At 55.3% G+C, this 21,603-nt stretch overlaps 10 protein-coding genes across 10 annotated transcripts; 4 read left to right on the top strand and 6 right to left on the bottom strand.

The window, feature by feature from the left end:
* Positions 1-142: 142 nt before the first annotated feature.
* On the bottom strand, positions 143-991 carry DICSQDRAFT_130946 (uncharacterized protein). The gene is made up of 4 exons (XM_007360140.1): positions 918-991; positions 745-855; positions 568-675; positions 143-507 (listed from the first exon to the last, which is right to left on the bottom strand). Exons 1-4 carry the CDS (start codon positions 969-971, stop codon positions 403-405), a joined length of 378 nt encoding a protein of 125 aa, XP_007360202.1. The 5' UTR covers positions 972-991; the 3' UTR covers positions 143-402.
* Positions 992-1,194: 203 nt separating this feature from the next.
* On the bottom strand, positions 1,195-7,331 carry DICSQDRAFT_176481 (uncharacterized protein; the record flags this gene model as incomplete). Its single annotated transcript, XM_007360139.1, has 20 exons — positions 1,195-1,621; positions 1,678-1,931; positions 1,992-2,162; positions 2,216-2,347; positions 2,396-2,553; positions 2,611-2,790; positions 2,849-3,001; positions 3,052-3,179; positions 3,235-3,478; positions 3,531-3,663; positions 3,715-3,861; positions 3,912-4,110; positions 4,167-4,475; positions 4,534-4,648; positions 4,701-5,504; positions 5,542-5,563; positions 5,611-5,670; positions 5,736-5,828; positions 5,886-7,059; positions 7,118-7,331. The coding sequence occupies 20 exons, from the start codon at positions 7,329-7,331 to the stop codon at positions 1,305-1,307; spliced, it is 5,007 nt and encodes a 1,668-aa protein (XP_007360201.1). The 3' UTR covers positions 1,195-1,304.
* A 243-nt stretch (positions 7,332-7,574) lies between these two features.
* Positions 7,575-8,800, bottom strand: DICSQDRAFT_75659 (galactose mutarotase-like protein). The gene is made up of 4 exons (XM_007360138.1): positions 8,699-8,800; positions 8,354-8,636; positions 7,846-8,299; positions 7,575-7,796 (listed from the first exon to the last, which is right to left on the bottom strand). The coding sequence occupies exons 1-4, from the start codon at positions 8,744-8,746 to the stop codon at positions 7,694-7,696; spliced, it is 888 nt and encodes a 295-aa protein (XP_007360200.1). The 5' UTR covers positions 8,747-8,800; the 3' UTR covers positions 7,575-7,693.
* Positions 8,801-10,198: 1,398 nt separating this feature from the next.
* Positions 10,199-10,592, bottom strand: DICSQDRAFT_142279 (uncharacterized protein; the record flags this gene model as incomplete). The annotated part of the gene is given in 2 exon segments (XM_007360137.1): positions 10,199-10,444; positions 10,464-10,592. The coding sequence occupies 2 exon segments, from the start codon at positions 10,590-10,592 to the stop codon at positions 10,199-10,201; spliced, it is 375 nt and encodes a 124-aa protein (XP_007360199.1).
* A 417-nt stretch (positions 10,593-11,009) lies between these two features.
* On the top strand, positions 11,010-13,689 carry DICSQDRAFT_75655 (ARM repeat-containing protein). The gene is made up of 8 exons (XM_007360136.1): positions 11,010-11,171; positions 11,237-11,533; positions 11,635-11,883; positions 11,960-12,196; positions 12,262-12,376; positions 12,438-12,683; positions 12,743-13,080; positions 13,151-13,689. Exons 1-8 carry the CDS (start codon positions 11,145-11,147, stop codon positions 13,421-13,423), a joined length of 1,782 nt encoding a protein of 593 aa, XP_007360198.1. The 5' UTR covers positions 11,010-11,144; the 3' UTR covers positions 13,424-13,689.
* Positions 13,690-15,392: 1,703 nt separating this feature from the next.
* Positions 15,393-15,627, top strand: DICSQDRAFT_47245 (uncharacterized protein; the record flags this gene model as incomplete). The annotated part of the gene is made up of 2 exons (XM_007359823.1): positions 15,393-15,495; positions 15,566-15,627. Coding segments are annotated over 2 exons (165 nt in total), but the record flags the coding sequence as incomplete, so codon positions are not given.
* Positions 15,628-16,488: 861 nt separating this feature from the next.
* Positions 16,489-17,328, top strand: DICSQDRAFT_164531 (uncharacterized protein; the record flags this gene model as incomplete). The annotated part of the gene is made up of 3 exons (XM_007360135.1): positions 16,489-16,816; positions 16,871-17,134; positions 17,189-17,328. 3 exons carry the CDS (start codon positions 16,489-16,491, stop codon positions 17,326-17,328), a joined length of 732 nt encoding a protein of 243 aa, XP_007360197.1.
* Positions 17,329-17,677: 349 nt separating this feature from the next.
* Positions 17,678-18,513, bottom strand: DICSQDRAFT_48002 (uncharacterized protein; the record flags this gene model as incomplete). Its single annotated transcript, XM_007359872.1, has 5 exons — positions 17,678-17,774; positions 17,829-17,955; positions 18,012-18,062; positions 18,128-18,395; positions 18,463-18,513. The coding sequence occupies 5 exons, from the start codon at positions 18,511-18,513 to the stop codon at positions 17,678-17,680; spliced, it is 594 nt and encodes a 197-aa protein (XP_007359934.1).
* A 521-nt stretch (positions 18,514-19,034) lies between these two features.
* Positions 19,035-19,577, top strand: DICSQDRAFT_46225 (40S ribosomal protein S24; the record flags this gene model as incomplete). Its single annotated transcript, XM_007359761.1, has 3 exons — positions 19,035-19,325; positions 19,390-19,461; positions 19,524-19,577. 3 exons carry the CDS (start codon positions 19,035-19,037, stop codon positions 19,575-19,577), a joined length of 417 nt encoding a protein of 138 aa, XP_007359823.1.
* A 353-nt stretch (positions 19,578-19,930) lies between these two features.
* On the bottom strand, positions 19,931-21,483 carry DICSQDRAFT_47649 (actin-like protein; the record flags this gene model as incomplete). The annotated part of the gene is made up of 8 exons (XM_007359851.1): positions 19,931-19,996; positions 20,050-20,189; positions 20,241-20,415; positions 20,471-20,783; positions 20,839-20,963; positions 21,026-21,224; positions 21,297-21,361; positions 21,430-21,483. The coding sequence occupies 8 exons, from the start codon at positions 21,481-21,483 to the stop codon at positions 19,931-19,933; spliced, it is 1,137 nt and encodes a 378-aa protein (XP_007359913.1).
* Positions 21,484-21,603: the final 120 nt, after the last annotated feature.

Here is a 21,603-nt window from a genome sequence, read left to right as displayed (position 1 = left end):
ACGCAACATACAGTTACCTGGTCCATCCTACATTCTGCACAAAGTAGGAGTCCATTCATCCGGTCATTTGCTGTAGACAACACGCACACACACTGACATCATGTAGCATATACTGTTCCTCAACTCCATGCACGTTGTACGAATAACAATTTCACGATGAGATGAGAGTTTGGGATATGGTTATAGTAGAGTTCAAACCGCCTGGTACGCTCCGGGTGCAGTCTGTGATTGCGCAGGTTGCGACGTGGGCTGAGGAGGGACGCTGAGGGAAGGTTTGGGTGCTGGGGAATCATCGACGTTTTGATACCCATCGCGTCCGCCTCCGAATCCAGAGGTGAAGCCTCCAGGCATGGACCATACTGGTAGCAGGGTTATGCATGCCGAGGCAAATTCGTGTCTGTATTACTCACCGGTAGCGCCAGAGAGGTCGTTCCCGCGGATGTTCAGACCGGAGAACGAGCCCCCGCGTTGGCGCAAAGCGGTCGCGAAAGCGAATATGGTGGGGAGCTAAGTCCAGGACAATCACCATCTCCTCTTGGTCCCAAGTTCGACGTGAGGATCACGCACCTTCAGAATCAGGAGAAGGACTGTTAGTAGCCTCACGAACCAGTGCTGTGAGTTGTTTGACATCCAGATGATGTCGTAGAGTATTGAGCCCCCGAGAAGGAAGGTGAACTGCAGAGTGGGATGCGCGCTCTGGGTGAGCAGGCGCACATCTCGTGCGTGAATAATAGGAACACGTACAGCTCGCAAGGACTGGATTGCCTCAGAGCTTTCCTGCGAGAGGACGCCAAAGAGAAAGATCGGGAGGTTATACACTGGGGCGACGAATGCGCTCGTCACAAAGGACATGGCCTAGGGCGAGAGCGCAAGACATTCAACATGCGAACCTGAGGGTTAACTCGATACAGACGTACGGTGCCCACGATGGCGAGTTTCGAAGGATCCAATGCTTGGATGAAGTCCGCCATGGTCGTTCGCTAGTCGGTTCGGGCTCAGAAAGCAGACGAGGCGTAAAACAGAACAGGATGTACGTGTGCGGTGCTGGGCCCCGCAGTCGAGCCCAGAGGCTAGCGCGCACTGTTTCGGCCCGACTACCCGCCTTGCTATACAGGACGCTACCTGTGTCCTCGATCCTCCCGGCCACCCAAGCTGCGAGGCTCGAACAAGCAGGATACACGGAGGTAGTCTGTCGTCGTATTTGATACATCTCCATGTGTTGCGATAACTATAGAGGGGGTACTACAACAAGCAATATGTCAAGGTAGTGTTACCCCCTGATTCCGATGGGAAACATTGCGTGTTTATGCTACAATAGTGTCCCCAGAGTCCGAGCCGGAATCCTCAATACTACTCGTCTTCTCTTCGGACCATTCATCCGCTATCTCCTCAATCAGCTCCTGAATAGTCGTCACAGCCTCTGCCTTGCTCTCCAACTTCTTCCGTTCGTACATCCATGGACAGTCCAACGACTCACATTGAACAGGTTCTGCAGGGGCGTTACCACAACACGAACCACAAACAAGGTGCACGTCTTTCAGCTTGGCTTCCGTTTTCCGCATCCGAGATAACAACTCGCTCATCGTCAATGCGGAATCTGAGCGGCAAAGCTCGCACAGCGCTGCGAGGACCTGAGTATCAAGCATCAAGAGACGATGATGGATCGTGCCTGCCTACCTTCAGGGGTGAACCTGCCACAAATCAGACATTGGGAGCTAGTGAAATGATCATCGATCTTGAGGGCATTCGCGACCAAGACGTTCCTCTTGTTCTTTCTTGGAGAAAATGTGATATCGGGCTGGTCGGCGCGTAAGCTCTTCGGCATGTCGTCAAACCAACTGCGCACGTCCGCTCCAACGAGGTTGAATATCCGTTCCAGCGGAGGGATCAAAACACGCGAGATGTAATATGCTGCGTCCAGGCGTTTGTGGCTGCGGAGTTGCGATCAGCGTTCAAATGCTCAACGTATCAGCTGAAGCAGAAGGGATCACCTGTCTCGAAATAGCTCGTGCGGTGATATGGCGCGGTCCACGAGTCGAGAACCAGGCTCACCACGAGCGATCACATAGGGTATGCGTTCACCGTACTGCGGCTCGTCGTTGGGGTCCTCAAGCATCCGCCGCGCCGCGACGGTTACACCAGGCGGAGGCGGTACTTTGTCGCTGCGACCGGCATGAGTTCAAAGCATCCCATATAGAGAAGGATGCCGACAAACCTGTAAGTGCCCATTTTAACTTCCTTTGCGAATATGAAGTCTTGCACGGAAACCTTGTTCTCCAGAATTCGGCCCCACGTTCGGCAACAGTATTCTTTGACCTGGCTAAGATCTTGGGTCCGAAAGAGAATCCTGGAGAAGACATTACAAGAGAGGATACAGACTTGACAAAATGCTCACTTCAAGCAGGTCTCTGTCATCTTTTGTTGCGCACGGACGCCGTCTCTACGGACCGTCTCGATACCCTTAGCGTCGAACGCAGGCTCTTTGTCATCCGGGTTTTCGAATTTGAAGCCGACGTAACGCTTCTTTGCCATCAGAACACACGGCAAGTAGACCTGTACACCTATCCCTCAGATCACATGGACGGTGTGATCGCAGGAGGATTGTCCTACCTTCTCGAATTTGAGCTTGACTGGCGCCGGATTCATTAACGTGATCGTATCAGCCATGTCTTGACCAATGCGGAAAGCTTGCTCCTTCGTCTTTCCCGGAAGATAGATGAACAATGAGTCCGTGTCGCCATATACGACCTTCGCACCCCACTTCGTCGTGGAGTTGATGATGCGAATAGCCTGAAAGGAGCTGGTTTCAGAGCTCGATGCAGGAGTACGAACGGCTGTTGTACACGACCTTCTCCAGGGTCTCCCGGCCACTCTGGACAATGCTGTCGGCTATCTCGACCGCAGGCATACGACCCGAAAACGTGGCGCTTGTATAGCCATAAGTGACGTTGGCGATGAATTTGAGGCCGAGCTGCCGAGCATCAAGGATCCTGCGGAGAGCCTACGGCAGTTGAGACATGTAGATCGCACATGAGAAGTACCTATCCCTACCTTGTCATCCTTGGCGCCCTTCATCGCTTGTTTGACCATAACCCGCGTTTCCAACAGCTCCGTCAACATACGCCCCAACAATCCCTTGCGTACGCTCTCCTTGACATACATAATCCCATTTGGCGCGACTACAGGGAATCTTGAGATACGTTCATGGTAACAGTGACGCAAGTATAAACTCACCATTAATATGCTCTTGTAGGGTATCGAGGAGACCGGCAGGTTGGCGAAGATCGGTGACGCCAAATTTGTATGTTCCCTTGAAGTCAGTAATGCGTCCGAGGCATGTAGAATAACAATAATTATAGGCGATCATGATGGAGGGATACAGTGATTGAAAGTCTAGGACTACAAGTGGGCTGCTGTAGAAGGCAGAAAGAGGTTCCATGATTAGCGGCATGCATTCAGCAGCGTTCTGCTTGCCAACCTAGAGGGGGAAAGACGTCAGCTTGCTTTACGAGGGACAAACCGGCACTGACGTCTTGTTTACTAGGCGATAGGAGTACAAAGCTCTCGGGCTTGGCGATACGAAACATGAACGACTCGACTTTGTATTGTGATCCCCGACTCAGCACGGAAAAGAAATCGACACCGAATACCCTCGCAAATTCGCTATATCGAGCTATCAGGCGATGTTCATGCTCTTCACGATGGAAAACTTACGCATTCTTCGTGACCACCTCGGCGACATCCAACATCTCCAGCACCATTGATGTCCGGCGTGCGAAATAGCGCAGAACCCGATCGGTATGTCCTGGCACAGCACTGTTGTGCCATTCCGTCAGGGTTCGCGGGCTATACCACGGCGTCCTACGAGCAACATTAGCAAAATAGAATTGCACAGATGGCGTAGGACTCACCGTCGCCTCAATAGTTGGAATACAACATTCTCAAAAGTGTAGATGTTGAAAGTCTGCTCAGAGCGCATGATGCGCCACAGATTGAGAACATGGCGCCCGATGACCTTGAAGGTGGACGTCGTCTTCATACCCCATTGATCATAACCTCCACCCGAGGTCCGCCCAGGGGCCCGCGATATTTGCTCACCCACGTCCAACCCTAGACGATGCATCAGCAACGAGAGATGGGTACGGGGAGCATCATCCCATACTTACCGTAGTTACGCCCCCTAGCGCTGAGATAACCCCAGGATGCAGCTTGCACTTCCCACCCGGAGAGGACGTCCGGATCGAGGTCGAGGATCACGTCAATGAGCCTATTCAGCAGATCGAGTTCGCTGTCAACGAATTCCGCCTTGACGTTGCGCAGGCGTCGAGGGTTGAGTTGATCGCTATTGACAACAATGATGCCGGAGTCGCAGGTGAAGGGCTCCACAGCGTCTCGGTCATGACTCTGGAAGGAGTAAAACACCGCAGCAACCTCGTCGTCGTTTGGGTCCGGGAGATGATCATCCTTGGATGGAGCTATGCATACGATCCGTTGAGCTGGTGTAACATGAAACCTGCTTGGTTGACGACTGACCGAAGACTTCCAGCGCCAGAACTGTCATGTTCTGCCGTACTCGCTGCGCCTTGTCAGACCGCGGCGCAAGGGTGCTCTGCAGCCCATAAGGGTTTGCCTGCGTCGGACCTTCGATCTAGAAGGGTGACGTCAACACGATGATGTTTCAGCAGCAGGATCACAAGCACCTGCGAAGAATTCTTTGTGGGTGCGGAGCGCGCGGCGGTGTTTCCCTTCTGCTCCTTCAGCCACTTGCGCACCTGTCGCACGCTCGGCGGAGCACTGGCGTATTCCCATCCTCCTACGCCCGTCGGATCAAGCGGTCTAGCGGGCTCGCCGCTGACGGATGGCACACCTTCGCCGCTCTGCCATTCCTCCAGAATGCCGACGCCGTCGCCGCCTTTCAAATGGAAGACTAGGCCTGCATATTCACGCGGTCGTTCGGGAGCATCGTTCTCCTTCGAGTAGTGGGGTGGACGATAGATCTTGCTGGGAATGCCGTACTGGTCTGTACTGGAAACGAGCTCGGCAGAGGTAGGAGGGCGGCAGCCGTATATGTAGACGTTGTTACCGTGATACAGCGAAGCTGTTGCAGGAGAAAGCATCATCGCCTGAGAACCGAGACCAGACCCTGGGGAGGATCCAGACAGGAGATACGACGAGCTTGAACTAGAACCGGATGGTAGATCCGCTGCGGGGATTGGAGGGCTCAGCCTGCGTCGCTTAGCCGGCCGTGTGTCCGCGTCGGCAGCGATGGCTTCATATCGAGGCTGGGCAACTCTCGTATCCAGTTGCTGTACCACTTCATCTTCTACGAGGTTGGCCGGTAGGGGATGGAAGATTGCGCGAGACGAATGAGTTTTCCGGGGTGAATTGAGATGACTCAGATCCTTGCTTGCGGGCGAGAACGGCCTCTTCGCAGGAACTTGGCTTGACGTAGGGGACTCGTGAGCTTTTTCCGGAGTGGCCCAGCTGGGGGTGTACCGACGAGACTAGAATACACTTGTGTCATCACTAGTCTTCGCATACAGAACGACTTGTCAGCTTTACCCTGCTGGTAGATCAGTAGGCATTATCGGCTGGGCTGGGCGGACTCACTTAGTGGGAGTCCTCGGTCCGTTTGAGAGTACAGACTGGGAGCGATGCCTTGAGGAAGATCTGGAATCGCGTTACTTCAGCACCGACCCGGTCATCGGGCAACGTCGTTGCAGATGCTCCCATACTTTGCGATCTTCGACCAAATATCCTTGAATTGATTTCCTGTCATGGATTTCGAAGGAGTTGCGTCTCCAGAAGCTCCGAACGGATCACTCGAACTGCGGCGCATAGAGTAGGTTGAGTATATTGCGATTGCAGACACACGGATAGCGCACCTCTCCCCCGCGTCCCCGGCCTCTGACCGGATATCCGGCGGTGGGCCATCCTCATTCGCCTCCTCGTCCTCTTCCGGGTATTGCTCATCTATCTCGTCGTAATGACCCTCTATCTCCTTGTGCCACTCAGCCTCCTCACGCTCCATCAGACGAGTAATGTCCTGACTCGAAAGCATGGTCTCATCGACTTCAACGTCGTCGTTCGCCTGCTCGTCGGCACCGCTGGAGCCCGAGACGTTGCCAGACGCTGGCATTTGCGAGGACAAGTACGGATTCACTTCGTCCACCGTAGGGCCGTCTTCCTTGAGACCGTCTCCGACACTGCCTAGACTCCCATGTGGCTTCCATGTCTTGTACTCGTCCTCCCAGAGCGCTTCGACGCTCTCGAAGGTGGTCATGACCCACCTCTCCCATAACATCTTCGGAGGCACGACCTCGCGCCCACGCTCGCGCTCGATTCGCTTCCTAATCTCCTCCCACCAGCGTGCCTCCGCGACCCAGGCCGCGCCAGGGCCGCGCGAGTTCGCGCTCGGGTCTTTCGGTATCTCAGGGGAAGGAGTCAGGCCCTTGGCCACCCGCCGCTGTCGTTCGTCTTCCCAGAGCTCGCGCACGCTTGATACGAGTGGCTCGGGCGGGAGCGGTGGCGCGGGGATGGTGAGCTTGTGGTGCATGTTCCGCGCGCGAAGCTTGTGGCGGTTCAGGATCTGGTGCGCGGCCGCGTCCACCTCCAGAGCCATCCGCGTCTGGCGGTGGTACGAGGACTTCTTGAACTCGCCCAGAGCGTTAGCCAGCTCCGGATCAACATTTTCGTCTTCTGCGAGCTCGTCCTTTCCGCGCTGCCAGACCTCGCCCAAGTCGATCCAACCGCAGCCGTACAGACCGAAATCGGACAGGAACTGGAGAATATAGGAGAGGTGGCTCTCGTACACACGGAAGCGCGTCTTCATGATCGTACCTGACTGCATGATGGTGACGGCGCGGTTGACGTAGGCGGGGTCAGCGATGTGGACCTTGAGGAAGGGGGAGTAGTTGGCGTGGAAGCCGTAGAAGTGCACGCCCTTCACCAGGACGACGGCGCGGACGAACTGGGACTTTGGCGACTGCGGGTTGCGCTTCATAGAGATGGCAATGGCGTGGTTGAGCGAGTGCTTGAGCTTCGTAACGTAGCGGTTGACTGAAGCCCCATTGAGACACGAAAGCGTCAAAATATATGTGGTTGTGCTCGGACGCACCGACGTCCGGGTTCATCTTGCCAAGATACTCCACGAAGAAGTATGGGTACACTTGGTGCACATGCAAGCATGCCTTCAACCCGATCGAAGAGTCGCCATATATCCGTATGACAGGCACACGGTAGAGGCTCGAGTTGTCGAGTGGTCCAGGCGCGGACATGGCGTAGTCGATCTGGTTGATTCTAACACGAAGGGTGGGTGTCTGAGAGGACATGTCAAGGTCGTTCCATGAGTCACAAAGCCGTGATATACAAGAGAGAGACCAAGAAGGAGTATATGTACAGACAAGCGTGGGGGTAGTAGCCGGAGATGGACAGGGGACTGAGTTCACCACTCCGCCCGCGGTTACGTCTGCCGTAAACATAGCGCGTTCCGACGCGTTCGTCCCACGTGCGCGCGTTTGTCGCCCTCGTCGGCTGCTGCTTTCCTCAGGCTCCACCAACGTTTTCAGGTCCCAGGACAAGCTATACGCGCAGGACCATGCCACAGGACGAACTACAGGCTGCTTCGGATATGCTACAAGTACACGGGTGCACTAGAGTTGTGACTTCTCATACTACTCGACAACTTGTAAGTTCAGACCTTGACTTTCAGCACCTGTTGGCCAATCCAGGTTTGACCTGCCTCCAACTTGACATATCCGCGGACATGGCCAGGCTCAACGCAGATGTACTTCTCCCTGTGTGCGTCCGTCAGTCACACGTCCTCTTGAGGTTCATGAAGCATACCATCCGCCCTCCTCCATGTCTCCAATCTTAGCTCCAGCCTCAGCCTGCGGGTTCCAAACGACGACATCCTTCAAATTCTTCGTCACAATTTCGATCCCTCCACTACCCCAGAGGATGTCATATCTCCCTGGTGCATCCTCATACACAGAGTCGGTGAACCTGAGAACGTCTACGGCCTGCCTCACTTCCTTCTTCGGAGTCGCCCGTGCTTCCTCGGTCGCCTCGGTTTTGTCATAGTACGAGAGGCCTAGTAGAGGTGAAACGCGGACGTCGCTAGAAGGTGCGCGGATGTAGTTGTGGAACAGTGCCTGGAACTCTATAGGCGGGGTCGTCGAAAGTGCATTGTTCTTCACATGCAGGTCCGTGCTAAGCTCGTGTTCGGCCAAGGTGACCACGTACGCGAGGTGGAAAGGGTGTGCATATTGCTCCTGGATCGTTGCATTCGGCTCCAAGGCTACATAACACAAGGTGAGTCGCATGCTACACGTATGGGCAGCATATCACTCACTGAGCCTTACAGACACACCAGCCTCGTTGTCCAGGACGGTGGCAGCATAGGTCCAGACGTTGTTGCGTGCAAACCCGTGTTGAGGGAGTTTGGAATGGTCGGGATGGGTGGGCGCGCCGAAGCATGGGAAGACGACGGGGATACCTCCTCGCACAGGCTTGCTACCGTCTAGCGCAGCCTTCGCGGACACGAATAGCCGTTCGACCGGTTCGTTACTGGTGTGGCTGGCCGACTTCCATGAGATGACAGTCGCACCATAGAGTAATATCTCTGCGGAAGGACCCTGATGGCAGCTTGCGTCTCAGCTCCATCGATACGAGACTGCGAGTGAAGATCTAGAGCTACCTTGGGATGTTTGAGAACAACACGATCCGTTCGAATTTCAACTGGCATGATTATGATAGGTTGAGGACAAAGCGTATTTTCTCTTGTCGGGTCTGCGATGTGAACCGAGGGATAGGATATATATCTGCGTTCTCTCTGCGCGACCGGCCTGGCCAAGTACTTCCTCCCACTCGTGAATGATTACGTCATTGTGACATCGCTCTGGTGCTACCTTTCCTGTGACACTCATGTGATCCCGTGTGACCTTCAGATCTCGGACAAGACCGCAACCTGCCCTAAACCTCGTGGTACTAGCTACATAAGTGTGTTTCAGTGTATGTCGTTTGTTCTCGCTTTCTCTCATTCCCTTCCTCCCCTCCCGTCCATCCCCTGTTATTGTTCTCGTTACTGTCTACATGGGCGACATCCCGTTCCGCACTCGTACCCGTACTCGCAGCGGGACAGGAACTTTCGCTCTTGCGCCCTTCGTTTCTTGGTGGAGCAACGCTTCGCCTCTGGTTTGGGCAGGCTGATCGCCTCGCCTGAACTGCATGGCAACGGGTTTTCTCGTCATCCCGCTTGCATCTCACGTTCGCGCTTTGCGTCTCGAACTTGCACGATACCCGATACTCAACACGATACCGGACTTCGTGGAACGCGTCGCTGTCACACACAAAGACTTCGAGCATGGTTGTTTCGAGCCGGGTGTACGAGGCGAGTCGCTTCTGAATCGTTATCGGCACCCCCGGCCCTTCGCAAGAGGGGTCACGAGACGTACACCATGAGGATAGGCAAATGAAATCAATTGCGTTGCTGCTCTTGACCTATCGAGCTCTGCAGACTCAGGACCACGTGCATGCACCATATGGTGATTGGACCCATGGATATTGGACCTATTGGACTGGACCTCGCTCTACGTCGGACAATGGTTGCGACCCGATCCCGGACGGTTGTCGTGAAGACCACGACTGTCGCGAGTGTACCTCAGATTCCCGCTTTCAGCGGCAGATAGAACGATCTGTCCTCCGGGTAGGACGGTGGAATCGAACCAGTCAGACAGGACGCTATCGAGCGCAGACGAGATGAAGATCATGACGATCTCAGTTGCCGACTTTGCCCGTCCCTTGCAGCCTCACGAGGACGCTTCGTGCGTTTATCGAGGGCTTTGTGCGCCTTCACGGCGCGCCTTGGGACATCGGCTTAGGAAGCCCAAACATCGGATTGGACAATGCTGGTTGGCCGCTTCGACACGAGACGTACGAGGACGACCTTTCAGTCATCTTTCGCGGTCTCGGCATCCACCTCGGCGGTTGCACGAAGCATACAGCAGTGGAGTCCCTAGTCGAATTTCGACGGACGATGTCGCTACTGGCGTTACCGGCGATCCGGCGTCGTTTGACGACGACTCGCATGGGCGCGAACACCGCTGCCCGAGCCTCTGTGCTCCGAACAAGCTGAAGAAGCTTAACCCGAGCAGAAAGCTCAATTCGAGCTGGACACGCTCATCGAGCTGAAAGCTCATTATGAGCCGGACGCGCTCTCCGAGCTTATGCTCATCCCGAGCGATTTGCTCATATGAGCCCTTGTGCTCTTGCCGTTCGACGCAAACGTGACTCGGGCTAAGTGCTCGATGCTTCCTAGTGTCGTGCACTGACGCTCGGGAAGGCGCGGGTCCGTCCCCCTCTCGCTTCCCTTCTTCGATGGTGTGTCGAGGTCGGCAGCGCGCATTCGGGTAAGTCGGTGGTTTGTTTGTGCGGTATGGCGATACTGACTGTTTGTTCCAGACCGGGGAGACGCCGCGCGTCGCCCGCTGGATGTGCCATCTGACCTTCAAGCACCATGGTAGGACATCACCGCAGTGGCGTTCTACAGCGGCGTTGACAATTTGTCGACTAACGGGGCATGCTTCGTGCATGCTCTGCAATGTCCGCACAATTTTTGGAATATCCTCTCCTTCGCGGAGAGTCTGGCCCGCTAGCTGTGTTTTCGTGACGCAGATTTGCGTGGTTGGTCCATATGTAGTGTGGCTCCTTTTGTAGGTATTGTAAACTGGTCAATATATTTTGTTGTTTTCGTTGCTGTACTTTCGAAGGTGTGCTTTAGGCAGGTGGCTCGGTGTCGTCGTTGGAGTTGTCTCCAAGTTCGTCTGGTTGTATTTGTTGATCAGACTGTTAGTAAAGGCTGCATCTACAGTCATTTTTCTGGATTCACGGCAGATGAAAGGAATGCGGTTGAAGCGCGCAAGGTGTGGGGTGATAGGCGCCGTCCAAGAGGTCGCACGAGGATGGAGCGGCGCGATAGCTGCCTAAACAAGGTCCCCAACCATCCATCCATTCATTCTGTCTGTACTCGACGCACTCTTGCCCCGCTGTCTCGCTAGCATTTCTGCCTTGCCTGCATATCACCTTCACCACCTACGTGCTAGCACACTTCGCCTCATTGCAACTGGACAGCTAGCAAATACAACATGGACCCAAATACATCCTTAGATGATGTCCGTTGTCTCCACCCCACTCACGCACGGGTCTGCTGCTGAACATTTCGCCTTGTGACTTCCAGATTGCTCCGATTGCTATCCTCATGGATGAGCTGCGGTCGGAAGATGTCCAGCTGCGATTGAACGCTATTCATCGGATATCGACGATTGCCCTCGCGCTGGGCCCGGAACGCGCGCGCGACGAGTTAATACCCTTCCTTCAAGACTCGGTCGACGACGAGGACGAGGTCCTCCTAGCCCTAGCGGAGGAACTGGGACGAAACTTCGAGGAATACATCGGCGGTCCGGAGTATGCGCATGTGCTCTTGGGCCCGCTCGAGAACCTGTCCGCGGTGGAGGAGACGCTTGTGCGGGACAAGGTATGCCGTCTTCCAGCATCCCATGGCTACCGTGATGCCACAGCCATGTCGCTTTACGTGTGCTCGACCTGTGGTCACAAGCTCAAGCTCGTTGTTTCCAGGCTGCGGAGTCGATCACCAAAATCTCTGCCGTCCTCAGCCAGGAGCAGATCGAGCAGTACTACATCCCTCTTGTGCAAAGACTGTCGCGCGGCGAGTGGTTTACATCCCGCACATCGGCCTGCGCTCTATATGCGCCCGTATACGACAAGGTCGCGACCTCCATTCAAGATGAACTTCGCCGGGCATTCGCCGCCCTCGCCTCAGACGACACGCCCATGGTCCGCCGGGCATCGGCGAAGTGGCTCGCGGTGCGTAGCTTCCGTATACTCACACCTCGTGCTACTCGCATTCTGCGGATGCTGATTGCGACCGATCTACGCGTAGCCCCTGGTGAAGAAATTCTCGAAGCCGCACGTTCTAAGCGACGGGCTGGTGATCTACAGGAAGCTCCAGAGCGACGACCAGGACTCCGTTCGCCTGCTCACTGTCGAGGACCTGATCGCGATCGCCCAGCAGCTATCGCCTGTGGAGATCAAGGAGCAGCTGCTGAAGCAGATTCGGCAGACGATGACGGACAAGAGCTGGAGGGTGCGGTACATGGCCGCGAGCCACTTCAACGAGGTACGACGTCTCCCGCTTCTCGTATTCAAAGCGTTCTCAGCGTGTTGGGAATGGCTCCTATCAAGCTCGCGGAGGTCGTTGGCACGGAGCTTGTGCGCGAAGAGCTTATTGGGCACTTCGTCCAACTTCTCAAGGATAACGAGGCGGAGGTACGGACTGCAGCTGCAGGTCAAGTTCCAGGTACGTCTTCTTAATATATTGTCACCGCCCATTCCGTAAATCTGTAACTCGCGCTCGACAGGATTCTCGAAGCTACTTGAGAAGGAAGTCGTCCTTGCCCGGGTAGTCCCATGCGTACGAGACCTCTGTCAGGACGTCTCACAACACGTTCGCGCTGCGCTTGCCAACCAAATCAGTGGCTTGGCACCGTTGCTGGGCAAGGACGCTACCATTGAGCACTTGCTTCCATTGTTCCTGCATCTTCTCAAGGACGAGTTCCCAGAGGTCCGCCTCAATATCATCAGCAAGCTTGAGCTCGTTAACTCCGGTGAGTGGCTATTGTTGCTGCAGTCAAGTGGGCCGAGTTTGCTCATGGCTTCGGATCAGTGATCGGAATCGAGCTTCTGTCTGAGAGCCTCCTGCCGGCCATTGTGGAGCTGGCAGAGGACAAATCGTGGCGCGTCCGCCAGGCCATCATTGAATATATCCCCCTCCTTGCGACGCAGCTCGGCAAGCCCTTCTTCGACGAGTCGCTGGGTAACCTGTGCATGTCGTGGCTGGGCGACAATGTTTACAGCATCCGCGAGGCGGCCGCTGTCAATCTCAAGAAGCTGACCGAGGTTTTCGGTGTTGAGTGGTCGAGGGAACAGATCATCCCGAAGGTAGTGGGCATGGGTCAACATCCCAACTACCTGTATCGCATGACTACGGTGCAAGCAATCATGGTCAGTGCTCTCAAACGTGTTGCACATCTGCGATCTTCCGTTATCAGCGAAGCTGATGGATCAATGTCAGACCATTGCACCCTCCCTGACGCTCGACGTTGTGCGTGAAAATGTCCTCGACATGCTTCTCCAATTAGCCGGCGACCCGATCCCCAACATCCGGTTCAACGTCGCAAAAGCCCTCGAGTCCATTGCCACCTCGTTTGGTGATTCGCCGGAGGGGCGCGACCTGGTCCAGACAAAGATCGCTCCCGTCCTCGACGCGCTCAAGAATGACCAAGACGCCGATGTCCGGTTCTTCGCTTCACGCGCGCTGGCGAAATCACAAGCCCTAGAAGCCTGAAGTGCATCGACGCAGTTTCTTCCGTAGGTCGGCTACAGAAGCTGACCGACGGCCGCGAGTGAAGGGAATGGGCGGGACTGATACCAAGTAGCTGTCAACATCAGACACTCTCCGATCTCGCTTTCTTTCACGTTGTCCATACCTTTTGACCATTTCTGTGCGCTCCCGAACAAGACGAAATGTATATTACGAGGAGTTAGAATTGTGGCATAGGTGCCGGAGCGGCTAGACGGGGCTTGGCTCGAGCGGACAAACCCATTGCCTCCTAAATGTCTCGAGGATGGCCGTTCGGTCCGTCTGGGAGTGCTGAACTGAGTTATGACGGTGCCTTCAAACGCTGACCGGAGGCCTCGGAAAGCATATGGATGCGATCAGTCCAAACAAGGCTCTGCTCGTCTCTGTGGCGGCTCCGGCTGAGCTCGGCGGCCCTCTGTCCTCGAGTTATCGATTGGCATATGTCGGCGGCCGCTGCCTCATTGATGTCAGGAGATATGGTGACGGCGCACCGGAAATGCGGGGTTTGTGCCAGCACGACGTGCGTGTGGAACTGTTCAACCGCCGGGAAACCATCGCGACGCGGTTTTGTCGCTCTTTCGGTCGTCTGCGCGCTCCGACCACCCGGGTCTTCATGCGTTCTGTCGCTCTTGTTGTTCCTGTCATCGTTGCGTTTGAGCAATCTGGTGGGGCGGGGGGCTGTGGAGCACTGCGGTCACCGTCTGCGACCAGCAAACCAGCTCCGTCGCAATCTCATCCGGATTTGATACGGTCCAGATGCAGCCCATGCTGTCTGAACGAGACCTGACAGATAACTCTGCTGACGGGGTGATGGGAGCCGGAGCCAGGGATTTGGATACATCTCGACAAGCGATACGGCCAGAAACGTTCTATGCCTCTTTTTCCCTTGTCTGCCGCTGCCGCCAGGTACGAACAGGCAAGCTAGATCGACTATGCTCCTTCTCAGGTTCGCTCCGTCTTTGTGTATGTCTCCCTCCTCGCGACTGACATATGTGTGTTCTCCTGAAACGCGGCGCACGGGAGATAGGAACTCTGTGGCGGGGACAAGTCCAGACCGACTGGCAGATTTGCGGGAAGCAGCCATGGTTGTCAACGAGAGATGTTCTTGACGGATACTGATGGCCCGGGAAAGAACGGATGATATCAGTTCCGCCGCGTATGTGTGTGAACCGTGAAGCTTCTGGTCCTGCCTTCTGAGGCTCATATTGATGGAGCCGCTATATAATACGACGTCGGCCGCCCTTGTTGTTTCCAGCCTATTGGTATCTTTCTCCCCCTCCCCCTCTCCCATTACTCCTCCACCCTCCGCCCACGGGGCACTTACTATCATTGAAAATGACCCTCTTTGCCCGCTTGTTGGTCCTCGCTGCCGCGCTTCCCCTCGCGTTCGCCGTTCCCGGTAGTTCCACCGAGAGCAGCTGCAAGAGCTCCGAGTTCTAGTGAGTACTTTCTCGTACTCGTGCGACGAACAACCGTCTCTAAGAAACCGCGCTACAGCTGGAGCGGAAAGAATTGCTGTCTTCCCCATGGCGGTTCCCCTAACCCGCCCTCGCCCCCCGGTGGCAAGTCGTGCCCGTCCAACTGGAACTGGCACGGCGGCTACGAGTGCTGCGTTCCCAACCACCCGAACCTGCCTCCCCCGCAGTGTGGCTCTGGCTGGGGCTGGGACGGCGGCTCCAAGTGCTGCTTCCCTCACGGCACCTCGACCACGGTGACGCCTACTCCCTCGAGCAAGCCCGGTTCGCCTTCGTGGCCGGGCCAGCCCGGTTACCCCGGCAGCGGTGGCGGCTACCCTGGCAATGGTGGTAGCAAGCCTGGCCACGGCGGCGGATATGGCTGGAAGCGCAACCACAAGGCGCGCAACGTCTCCCTCTGCCCCTCCGGTTTGGACGCTTGCCCGCCCGCTGGCCTCACCGGGTCGACTGATGACTGGGAGTGTGTCGACACCGCTTCCGACCTCCAGTCCTGCGGTGGCTGCGCGTCGATCGGCAAGGGCCAGGACTGCACGGCCATCGAGGGCGCGTGGAACGTCGGCTGCAATTCCGGGAAGTGTGTCGGTACGTGACCATCTTTGCGATCTGTCGTCCCTAAACAGTGCGCTAAGGGTGCGATGTTCGCGCATGTTAGTCTTCACTTGCGCTCAGGGCTACCTCCGGTCGCTCGACAACAAGTCTTGCGTCAAGGTCTGAACGCTCGCGAGCATCCTACAACGCTTTCGGGGGAACCGCGCGTCCGTCCGACGGGCGTGTCCCGAATAGCGCCGAACACTGGTTCGAGAACATGAAGAAACGCCGCTCATTACTGCATCACGCTCCTTGGTCTGTACAAGAGGTGACACGCACGCTCGCATTTGTTAATTTGACCGAACTTTGACTCGATGTGGACTTCGTCCGATCCGGCTGAGCACGTAGTTGATACGATACTTGACACTCCGGCGTCGGATAGGTCATCGTCCTGCCGTACTGCTGATATACCGGTTCGCGCTCCCCACACACACGACGCCCTCTTGTTTATTTATTTGTGCTCTTCATGCTTTCGTACTATACGGTATTGTGGCGGAGGTGGGGAGTTGTTTGATCATGTATTGGGACGTGTGTCTGTTGCCATACTTAGCATTAGTATGTCCAAACATGATCCCAGTTTCTCGTTCTTCGAATGGCTCTGCCAGGTGTGATGGCCTACATACACCTAATATTGCGCAATATCAGAAGATTGGCTAAGGCCACGGCAGGTCGCGTAAGAGTTGGGCAAACAGGGTGCTGCTGCCGAGCATGGCTGTGGCTGTGTGCGCCCTTCACGCGGCGGGGACCAATCGCGACACGGATTCGCGATGGTTAAGGTTCTGTCTGTGTGTGAAGGCCGAGAAAGGGAGTATAAGAAGGAAGAGGGGTTGCAATACGAACCCCCCGTCCGCTGCGCACACCTCGTCCGCTCTCCGTCATCTCTAGCTTACAGCCTCTACCGTACTGATCTCTCTAATACGCGCAAGCCGCGTCTCCTGGCTCCGTCTATCCTTCTAGTCGCTCCTTACTTGTCCTCCAGTCGCCAGCATGCCTGTCCTCTCTCGGGTCATCTTTTTTGGCTTCCAGGCTGCCCTCCTTGTCTCAATCGGCGGCCCGGTCTCGGCCCCACTCTCTGCGCTGGCAACACCCCTACCTTTTCCTATGCCTTTGATGCCTCACGTCGCGGACTATGCCTCTCGCATTCCTGTCAAAAACTACACAACCGTAGTTCAAGATCCCTTGGAAAAAGAATCCTCCGTTGCGCGCCGTGACATGGACCCTGTGATAGTGGACCACGCATCGTCCTTTATCTCGTCCTATGCACGCCGTCAAGACGACTCGCTCACGGCTTTGACAGCTAGTGCTGCGGAACTTGGTGCGTGTCCACGCTCTCCGTTGTCCGATCCACCAAGCCCATGACGTTTCCTAGACGGATTGGCATCTCAGGCTTCCACTTCTGGCGACGATCCCGTCTATCAAGCACAAGTCCTCAGTGCAGTCACCGGGTATCAGACCGACCTTCTCGGGTTCAGGACGCTTCTGGGCGATCAGGAGAAAGGGCTGGCGAACTACGACCCCAACGACCCACTGGAGGATGCGCTGAAAGCCATGATTAACGCTACCAAGGACGCGTTGAGTTCAATCACTACCATTGTATACGGCCTGCCTGTTTTGGGGCCTATCTTAGGACCCGGTAAGTGGGGGCGTTCTGTCATTGCTCGATATTAGCTTCTGACCACGTAGACAGTCGTGTATGAAATCAAATGCTTACTCGACCAAATCCTCGACCTCACGGAGAACCTCACGGATGGGCTGCTCAACCTGTTGATACCAGACTTGAACGTAGTCATCGCACTAGCAACAGCAATCATGGTAGTGCCAGCATAGACCTCGCGGAACCACTGCATTGTGACGCGACAAGGTGGCCGTGCTCCGTGTTGTGTGTTCTGGATGGACAATGTTTGTTTCGTACTTTTGTAGCGCATCACTAGAAGGGCTGGTCCAATGTTATCACTCCATGACAATTAGCTCTTTTGTGTGAAGTGCTCCTGCGGCACACGCCTGAAGACACAAATTCCTCTCACAGGGCGCAACAGGAGGACTACGTACAGAAGACGCGGAACGGGACCCACACACCTGAGAACGGAGTGATCAAAAGATAGCTAAGGGTCTGTTTGCATGGAAGGGCATGTAAGTGGCAAGACAGATTTATACGGCACTAGCACACGCGGATACATCATTCTTCGTATACCCAACGTTCTGCCAAGGGTCCGATAAAAGGTACCTGAAACCGCACGAGACCATTTCGTGAAGCATCCACGTACGCTCGCCATCTGAAGCGTTGCTTCAACAAGTGGTTAGGGGCTGATGAGTTTATGGGGACTTACGCCATGTAATATGATGGTATGATCAGCAAGAAGGTAAAAATTGTGCGGAGGAATGAGGAAAATTGGAGGAGAGACGCCAATATGCGCATTATTACAAGCGGTGTAGTGAGCAGGGCAGATTGATACGCTGATAGCACGGTCAGCCCGTGGCAAAACTTTCAGCATAACCTGGATACAACGTACCGTGGAAACGAACAAAGTCGTTGTAGGTCTCGACAATGAGGAGGGTCAGCGCTGCGCAAGAACACGATCCAGAATTGAGGTGTACACCAGTACGAAGACAGGCTGGCAGCACGCACCAGAGACCGGACCCAGTAGATACGCAGACGCAGCGAGCAGGTCGACTCTTAACCCGTGACGCGTCTCCCACAAGTTGTTGACGTTCTCAGCCTCCGCGTCCTCCAGCGCGCCCGCTCCGCCAGCCTGGGAGGTGTTGAAAGTCGGTATACCGCCGGACTGGTAGGACGTCGGCTGCTGCGAGCCCGAGGCCGCCCCCGAAGGGAACCATGCCCTCGAAGAACCCCTGCTGGTTGATCCGGGATACGAGGGGTCGTCCGGGGGAGGAGTCTGGAGGCACGAACGTTGGAACATTTCAGCGCACAATAGCATTGGGTTGGCGAACGGGGCGGCTCACGTAGGCGGCGAACGAGGCGAAGTGTGAACGGATGTTATTGCTATTGCTCATGCTCATTTTACGCTTCACGCGTGCAGGATAGAGGAAATTAAGAGGGAATAGATAGAGCAGTAAACCAGAGGATGTAAGGTGGCCCTGAACGCAGTGCGCAGGAGGGCAATGGAGGCCGCAGACGGACTCGGACCGGTGCGAGCGCCTGGCGCTCCTCCGCTGTTTGCCGGTATTTGGGAGGGCGTCTGTCGTGCGGCTCGGGCGATCACTGTATTGCCCTGTTTGGTCAACATCCAGGCAAGCAGGCACTGGCAAACTTCAACGGCCCAACGACGACAAGGTAAAAGGACTCAAAAGCCGGCATCCAACCATGGTGAGTGTCGTTCCATCGTGTTGCTGAGCCCTTGGAGGACCGTTGGAAACGTTGGAATGGCTGGAGTATAGTTGGAGAAGGCTGGATGGGTCATCTGGCATCTGGATGTACTCGTGCGCCTGATCGACCCTCTGGATAATGGATGTCTGACTCGCTCTACCCCCCTCCAAATCCCCGTCATGCTCTCTCCTCGACGCCCTCGTTCTATATGCAGGCCGACACCTCAGCACCGGTAACAATCCGCACCCGCAAGTTCATCACGAACCGCCTCCTGGCGCGTCGCCAGTTTATCGTCGATGTCCTCCACCCCAACCGCGCGAACGTCTCCAAGGCGGAGCTCTCTGAGCGGCTCGCGCAGATCTACAAGACCGACAAGGCCCGTGTCGTGACCTTCGGCCTGAAGACTGTCTTTGGTGGTGGCAGGAGCACAGGCTTCGGTCTGATCTACGACGATGAGGCGTCGCAGCGGAAGTTCGAGCCCAAGTACCGGTTGATTCGGGTGCGTCCGTTCCCCTCCTTCATCGTGAGATCGTGGTGGCCAACCCACGTATATTCGTCTATAGTCTGGCCTTGCGCAGGCACCACCGAAAACTAACCGCAAGCTGCGCAAGGAGCGCAAGAACCGTGCGAAGAAGGTCAGTGACACCTCTCCGTCCCCCTCTCTATCTTTCTCTGATACCACCGCCTCTCTCCATAGCTCCGCGGTACGAAGAAGGTCAAGGCGGCCGAGCCCCCCAAAAAGGGCAAGTAATGGTTGGACGCATTGTATCATCTCAGGGCTTTCTCGCATTGCACTCCATGCATATCCGCACTTCGCAAAAGTTGTTTGCAGCAGCTGTATCCTATCATTTATGCCCGCTTTCCCTGCTTTTCAATGCTCATGACAATTATGCGCATGCGGATAATCTACGTTGCGGTCCGACTATGTCGAGCTTCTACCTTGGCTTGCCGTCGTTCAGGATGAAACGGAAGATTGGAGGATTGTATGGAGGTCGTGCAAGATAGCATTAGGACTGCACACTACATGTCGGGTATCATAGCGACAAAAAAGGATATGGTCTACCGGCAAACCTGCGAGAAGAGCGAACGAAGTTGAGAAACCACTCAGAAACCCAGTTTCTTGTGAATGATGTCCGGATCCTCCTGATATTCTTCAGCTGATACCCACATCTGCGAATGCGGTGAGAGGCAGTTGCATAAGAGGAATCACAGGCAGGCTGTACCTTCTTGAAGGTGTTGAGGCCAGCCAAGATGGATCCACCAATCCACGTCGAATACTTGCGTTCTGGGGGAGCATAGATCTTTATCTTGACGTCTTTTAGCGCAAGTTTCTTCACCTCATTTAGCAGGCGATCACCGAATCCTGGCAAAGGAGATGTCAATTTCGATAGGAGATCGCACGGGTGATACATACCTCTACAGAGCGTGCTGCCGCCGCTGAGCACGATGTTTGAGAACAGGCTCTTCCTTAGGTCCAAGTCCACTCTGTTGATCGAGTCCACAACAACCTGGTGCACGCCAGCATACTCCTGACCAATCAGCTCGGGATTGAACAGAATCTCCGGTGCGCGGAATCGCTCGGGGCCGAGCTGACGGACACTATGAGCGTACTGACAGAAGGCACCGTCAGTTTGCGTGATGTACCTGAACAGTGTTGCCGTCGGGCAAACGGAATTCCTCGCTCCGGCCTAGTGAATCCTTCTCCTCCTTCGCAGGGTTCAATGCAACATAGCAGCATTTCTCCTTGATTGTTCGCACGACCTCGCGCTCAGCGGTTGTGTGTAAGTGGTGACCGGCCTTCCTTAGGAGGAGCTGGAGGTGGTCTGTGACGTCCCTACCTGCGACATCTACCCTCCGGATAGCATGTGGCATGGAGAAGCCTTCGAAAACAGGAACAGCATGGGTTACGCCGTCTCCGGAATCTAGAACGATTCCTGTTGTTCGGCCTGAAGAATACCTTTGCACGCGATATAGCCTGAGCGGGATAGCGAGAGATCAAGGAGCTGACTCACAGTGACAGTACAGCTTGAACGGAAATATATAGAGCAGGAACGTTGAAAGTGTCGAAGAATATCTGCGCGGCGACATCACGATTATGCCGCGGGTTGAGCGGGGCTTCCGTGAGCAGTACTGGGTGCTAAGACTGCACGTTAGGTTCGATTTCGCGGTGTACACGACGACGATTGTTATTCCACGCACCTCTTCGCTCAGAGTTCCCAGCTCCTCAGCATACACCCAGCTCCATATTCGTTCCATGTCATCCCAGTCCGTCACAATCCCGTGTTCCATCGGATACTTGATCTTGAGGAGTCCGCGGGCTTCTTGCGCTTTGCGCCCGATGAAGACGTCGCCCTCTAGTGCCCCTGCCATTACTCGGACATGTTTTGGCCGTCCGACACTAGATCACAACAAGTGGATGTCAGATACGACGCGTACGCGTCGCAATACAGTTCTGACCGGACAGACGCACAAAGACGGGAAGAAGCATTTCGGATGGTCCTGTCCTGCGAATCCAGCCTTGATAGTCCCAGAGCCCTGCAGAATTGACGGAAAAGTAAGTGAATGGAACGAGGTCGCCTATAACAGTAGTACTCTTGACGGACGTTGTCAATCACCACCGGCTGGTTCGTGAGCACATCCTCGAATTCCGTCGCCATCCCCAGTTGTCAAAGTGACGTCTAGCTGTTCACGCGTTCTAATTCCAGGAGACTATTCTTTAGATTAACGAGGCCAGCAGTAGACTAGAGCGCGTGCACGACGAAAGGAATGGCAGTCCC

Source organism: Dichomitus squalens (assembly GCF_000275845.1).
Source record: "Dichomitus squalens LYAD-421 SS1 unplaced genomic scaffold DICSQscaffold_1, whole genome shotgun sequence".
NCBI lineage: Eukaryota > Fungi > Basidiomycota > Agaricomycetes > Polyporales > Polyporaceae > Dichomitus > Dichomitus squalens.
This window is presented reverse-complemented; position numbering and strand designations above follow the sequence as displayed.